The sequence below is a fragment of the Cyprinodon variegatus genome, unplaced genomic scaffold, assembly GCF_000732505.1.
Source record: "Cyprinodon variegatus isolate N-32 unplaced genomic scaffold, C_variegatus-1.0 Scaffold388, whole genome shotgun sequence".
In the NCBI taxonomy this organism is placed as follows: Eukaryota; Metazoa; Chordata; class Actinopteri; order Cyprinodontiformes; family Cyprinodontidae; genus Cyprinodon; species Cyprinodon variegatus.
Genome location: NW_015150841.1, coordinates 163,967 through 170,079, shown reverse-complemented (window position 1 = coordinate 170,079; position 6,113 = coordinate 163,967). Strand labels below are relative to the sequence as shown.

At 41.8% G+C, this 6,113-nt stretch overlaps 1 protein-coding gene across 1 annotated transcript; it reads left to right on the top strand.

Moving 5' to 3' along the window:
* Positions 1-986: 986 nt before the first annotated feature.
* LOC107092649 (zinc finger CCHC domain-containing protein 14-like) lies at positions 987-5,992 on the top strand. The gene is made up of 3 exons (XM_015387245.1): positions 987-1,812; positions 1,901-3,013; positions 4,654-5,992. The coding sequence occupies exons 1-3, from the start codon at positions 1,710-1,712 to the stop codon at positions 4,707-4,709; spliced, it is 1,272 nt and encodes a 423-aa protein (XP_015242731.1). The 5' UTR covers positions 987-1,709; the 3' UTR covers positions 4,710-5,992.
* The last annotated feature ends 121 nt before the right edge of the window (positions 5,993-6,113 follow it).

Genomic DNA, 6,113 nt, shown 5'->3' with positions numbered 1-6,113 from the left:
CCTCATTATAGAGTAACAGGCAGGCTGATCAGCCGCTGATATCTGAGTGTTTAGAACCTCCATAAACGGTCAATGGTTAACTGGCTGGTAGGGGATCAGAGAGATAAGGCGTACTCAACAGGAGGAAATCTGGGTGGAAACAAACTGAAAACACAAACCTACTCAAAAAAACTTCTACACTTCCGATTTTTATTACTCAAGCAGATCCGAACCTGTGCGTGCATTTCCTTTACCTCTCTGCTGGTTCTGTTCAGCTTTCCAGCCAGTTGAGGATGTGTGTGTCTGTGCTTAAACAGGATGCAGAAAATGGAAATTTCCTCCAGCAGGTTCTCCATAAAAAGAAACATGTTTTTAAAGAAGCAAACCGACCCATTTGGTGGACATTGTCTCCCCCTGGTGGAAAAAAGGTGTGATTTCTTGTGTGTCCACAGCAGGGAAATGAAGATGGAGAAGCGGCCCTGTGGCGGCATCGCCAGGGTGATACCTTCCAGTCATATGGGAATCTCTGCCCAGCCCACCCCCATTGCAGGTAACAGGATGTGAGGAATGTGTGTTTTCTCCTAAGGGGATTTTAATGCTTCATATAAAGTTAAGGTCTGATGGTATCATGTTTTGGTATTCAGTCTGGATGCACTCCTGTTTTCAGTAGAATTCCCGACCTCTCATGAGTTGCCATTTGGATAATCTTAGGTATTTCCATGTAAAAATCCTTGGTAATCGATTTATCTTTTTTTATTTTTTTTATTAATGAGAAAAATGTGGTTAAATAATTATGAAATTTTGTTATTTAAGATAAACATAATGTTTGAATTCAGGTCAGAATTGGAAAAATTGAGTGGTCTTTTTTTGTATTAAAATAACCGAAACTTGTTACACTGTTGTCCAGGATATTATCTTTGGAGAAGTTTTGAGGAATGTGATATTTAGGATATGGATTTAAAAAAAAATACATTAAGTGTTTTTTTTTTTTTTTACTTTCAAGGCTAAAAGCAGGAAGGATCTGTCTCACAGCAGGTCTGGAGTCTGCTGCTACCTTAACGGCTGATAGCAGAAGAGATCACACTCTTCACATCAGATTTGTTCTTGGATTTATCCAGGCTGTTGGTTTCCTTGGACAGATGGCTCTTTTTTATCATAACCTGGACATTTATTGTTTTATAATGGATCAAAACTGGTTTATTTTTCTTTTCGTTTTCCTTAAAATTACTTTTGAAAACCTGATCAGTTTCAATCCAATTCAAGCCAGGTTAATATATTAGAGGAATTTCATAGTTGATCCATCAGGAAAATTGATTCAAGCTTATTTAGAACTGGCCTAAAAAAACAAAGTAAATATAGATCTTATCGTTGCAATAATTAAAAAGAGTTAAATATATATACAAATGGATTGATTTTGTGTATGAAGTGCAGAGGAAGCTTATCCCCCCAAAACAATTACAGTTTACAGCACAATAGAATTCAGTAATTTTGGAAAGATGTAATGGTGTAATTATTCAGTCTTAATGTGAATCAATGTTTATTTTTAATCAATGGAGCATTTAAGGTTTGGAAAATAAAGTGTGAAAGTTAGTTTCCTTTACAGTGTCCTGAAAAGACAGACTTCAGTGTGTTTATTAGCAGCACTTTGAAGGTAAATCCTTAACTGTCGTGCAGGGGAGCAGCGGGTGGATGCAGACGGTGCGCTGCATCCTCCTCCTCTTCATCAGCTGATGTCCCCAGACAGCACCTCCTCTTCGGGTTATTCTGGCTCCTCCTCCTGGATGCCGATCTGCTGTGACTCTACCTTTGACAGGAGCAGAGACATTCTTGGACGTAAGTCTCCTCCGAGCGACCAGATGGGTGTGATGAAGGCGGGGGTCGGTGACACATTTGAGATTTTTCTCACTGTTCTGTGGTTCAGGTGTTTCAGGTCTAAACCAAACAGGTGTTACAGAGAAAGGCCGCTTCATCTTGAACTCTGCCTGCCCCCCCGGTTCCAGTCGTCCCACAGCCCAAGTTCTTCCTGTCCAGACGGATCCGGCTCCTCCTCACCCACCTTCCTGCTCATCCCACCTTCCCTTCAACCTCCTTCAGGCTCCCTACCACCCGCAGCCCAGTTACCCCGAGTCTGTCCCAAACCCAGCTCGCATCCTGTCGTCAACGCGTCAGCCCCGGCCCTCCCCGCTCTGCTCAGAGGACAGGGCTAAGCCTCTGGGTGCAGTCGCGGTCGGAACGGGTTTCAGTTTAGGACCTGGAGTCGGGGTGGCGGCGAGGCTGGAGAATCAGTTTACGGGTCTCAGTATGGATGGATACTCCGGACCTCAGGAGTCTGCAGGAAGCCGCAGGAGGCCAGGGGGCGCTGTAGGTCTGATGGTGGAGACCAGCTCTGCCCTGACCTCCACATCCAACAGCCTCCATCACGTCTCCCAGCCACCTCTGCTCTTCCACCTCTCCTCCTCTCCAACCGGATACCACTATCACCCCGCCTCCTCCACATCGGGCGCTCTGCCCATGCCCACCAACCCCACTGCAGCAGCCCTGGGGAACCCTAACTACCAGCCTACCACAAGTCCCGCCCCGCCCTCTTCCTCCTCTGCCCCTTCCTTAAATCAGAGTTCAGCTCAAAGCACCTCCATGTGTGTTTGCAGCTCCTGTGGTTGCCATGGTAACTGTAGCCCCTATGGTACATTACCAGGGTATGCAGCTGCCGGCTACCTGCAGCCGTTCTCAGCCGGGCCCTCCCTGTTCACCCTGGGGCCCCTGCTCCACCTCAGCCCACTCATCGCCTCGTCCAGCACTTCCGGCCCTGGAGCCCCTCACTTCTCTTATCCCATGATGGTCCCGCCTACTCTCTATCGCCAGAGCCCCACATCACATGACCAGCAGCAGAGCACGGGGTTCTATCAGTCCCAAAGCACTATGGGTAATGGAGGCCAGAAACGGGCAGCGGGGAATGTGTCCTGCTACAACTGCGGCGGCGGCGGACACCGAGCAGAGGAATGCAAGCAGCCAACAATGGAGTCAGCACAGCAGGGTGAGACAGAGCCAAGCTTCTGATTTAATGTGGACAGATCCTAATATCACTTTTATCTTTTGCTTATATTAAATTTCTCTTCCCCTTCAGTAGTAAAAAAATAAGGAAACAAAATAAAACAAGATAATACACCATTCAGATATTAAATGTTAACAATCTCATCTAAATTTTCAAATTCTTAGTTCATCGCTAGAGAGCACTGCTTTGTCTCACATCCTGTTTTGGTCTACAGAAGGTGTTAAACAGCTCCTCCTAGTGGTGAAAGTTTGCTTCTTGCTCCTAGAGGACAAGGGTCTTTTTGCAGACTTTTTCAAACGGTATATTTCTAAGTTGTGACGCGATTTGTTTTGGTTTTTAGCAATACTGATCTGATCTATATTCTGAAAACTAATTCCTTTTTCTGGTTAATGACCATCGTGCTGCTGCTTTTATGTTTTCATTTTTTCTCTTTTTGTTTATAATAGAAATCTTTTCGGTCTTGGTCTGTTAGGATTCCAAAGTCAAGATTCAAAAAAAAAAAAAAAAGATTTCTAAAGCAAAACAAAAAGAGGAATGATTACAAACAGTTATTGTATTTTCTCCTTACTGGCGTCATCCCCACCCATCCAGGCAGTGGCCTCGTTGCGCTGGATGTAGAAGGCAACACTTGTCTCTAACTTTTCTCTGTCATAAAGCACATCTTTGGCTCAGAAACCTCAATCTGCATGGCTTCATTTCTATGTGGTTGCTGCTAACCTGCTAAACTCCTGGGGCCAGTCAAGCTGCACTCCTCCCTCAGCTGTAACAACTAAAATACCTCAAGTTTTTCCCCATAATCGATTTTACACAATAAAATTAATATTTTTATAAACCATAAAATAGAAGGTCCTCTTTCTCTTTTTATATATAAGTTATGTATTAAATCATATAAAAAAAAAGGATGGATCCCAGAGCTAGTTATGTTATAAAAAGGCTTAAATAGATCTGAATTACATCATTCAGATTAGGGAGGAAATTCAAATATGCAAAAGTTAAATAATAAAAAAAGAAACCACAACAAAACATAAAAAGAATCCATATTTTTAAAAGTTAACTGCAAGTTCCTTATTAACATCTCTTAGATTATTCAAATTCAGGATACAACTTTGTCAAATAATAAAGAATAATAATAATAAAGAGCAATAACCTAAGGTATGTGACGAGGTGCTCATTGTAGATAAAATATAAGATCTTATTTAATGTAAATTCTTACTAAAATATCTGTACAGGAAAAACTGTTATAAATTAATTTTCACCTTTAAAAACATTTTCATTTCTTATAAACAGTTGAAGATATTATTATTAGATCAATGTGGAGAATGAGACGCTGTTCTGGGTGTTTACAGGATGTTTGTTTATATGGATGTAATAAGAAGGGGCAGAATGTAGATTGACTCAGAAACCTTTTACCGGCAAAGTTTTGGTCTCATATTTGTGTTAACTTTATCCAATCACCTGAAAAACAAACAGCCATCACAGGGTGAAGCTGAACTTTGAAATGACCTTCAGAAAGCTTTGGGAGCTATTAATCATAGAGCAGTTTAAAAGAAGTCTGACTGCTTCAGCGAGACTCACCCACCTGCCAGGATTTTAATGTGTGTTTTCTCTTCTGCATTTCTCAGGAACGTTTCGGCTGAAGTTCACTCCTCACTCTCATAATAAAGACTCTGGGGACTAAATCAGTGAGAGAGAGCGATGCAATGAACATGGGACGAATGGTGGTGCCTGTGAGCAGTGGATCAGCGCTGGTTATGGAAATGAGACAAGGACACAGCGGGACTGATGGTTCATCTCTTGGGTCGCGCTGCTTTCATATGATCCCCTCAGATACAAACCGGAGCTTCTAACGTCAGATTAACTCTATAGAAAGATGTTTGGATCTTCCTCAGCATTGTCTTAGAGCAGCTTCTCAGACAAACCATGAAGTATTTCAAGCTGAATGGCAAACCAAAGATGGCTCTCCATTTGCTTTTTCAGTTTTCAGACTTCAGTATTATCCTTCATCGTTGTGCTAAAATCAGGGTTTTTTTTCAGCTGCTTTTCTCATGAACAAGAGAATTCAAAGTGTTATTGACCTTTTCAATGCCTTTTCCAGGGTAAACCCAAACCAGGGAGACACTCAGGCAATCACTCTTTTACTTCCTCCTGAAAATTCATCCTATAGATAAAATAATAGCTGTATCAACATTAGAGGACGTTACATCCAGTTAAACTGGGACCTTCCATCTGCATGGGTTTCTGAAGTTGACACACGATGGACAGATGGATGACGCATGGTATGGTCAGCTGCAGACAGCAGAAGGACGCGTTGCCTGCCTTCATGTGGCCTAAAACAGTCGCCTCTCCAGCCTCTCAGGCAGAATCACGTTTTTAAACTGTTTTTTGGGAAGTTTACCTCAACATGCTGAAGTGCCAACTTCTTTGTGTTTGGTTCTTCTTTTAACTTTTTAATATTGACACCTTTCGTCTTTGCTCCCTGGAGGCTCACAGCTACGGGGTTCATGCAGGAGCATCATTAATATTGAATAAGTGATGGGCAAAGATTCTGGGCAGGACCCAGATCAGCTCCACACAGAAAGGGTCCGTTGTATCTGCACCCATGGAGGACGCAGAGCAGGGGAGAGAATTTATTTAAAATGCTCATTGTCCAGTATATGGAACTACTTCTGCTGAAACTGATGTTTTTTTTTAAATTCAGTTTTATTGTAAGAATTGTTTTTTGGGGCTAAGATGATTGTATAAAAGCACAATTTGCTAGATTAAGATTTAGTGAATTTAAATGAGCTTATCCTGGGAATCTCTTTTGTTCTGTTTGGTTTCCGTTTGTTCCAGCGTGCATGTTGCTTCCTCTGTCATTCATTTTTAAGAAGTACATTTTTAAACATATTAATAGTTTGTAAGCACCCTGTTTGTCTGGACTTCAGGTTTTATATTGCTGAAAGTGCTTTAAAAAAAACAAAAAAAACTCCTAACATTGCAGGAAAGAAGTTTGAATAAATGGGTTCAGTTTTTGGGGACTTTATGTGTGTTTATTTCTTTATTAGCGTTGTGACATACAGCATCGTTATCGACAAGGCTTTAA

Coding starts and splice junctions, on each gene's coding strand:
- LOC107092649 (XM_015387245.1), top strand. CDS start 1,710: ATGTCCCCAGACAGCACCTCCTCTTCGGGTTATTCTGGCTCCTCCTCC. Junction 1,813..1,900: donor GAGCAGAGACATTCTTGGAC/GTAAGTCTCCTC, acceptor TCTGTGGTTCAG/GTGTTTCAGGTCTAAACCAA. Junction 3,014..4,653: donor AATGGAGTCAGCACAGCAGG/GTGAGACAGAGC, acceptor TGCATTTCTCAG/GAACGTTTCGGCTGAAGTTC.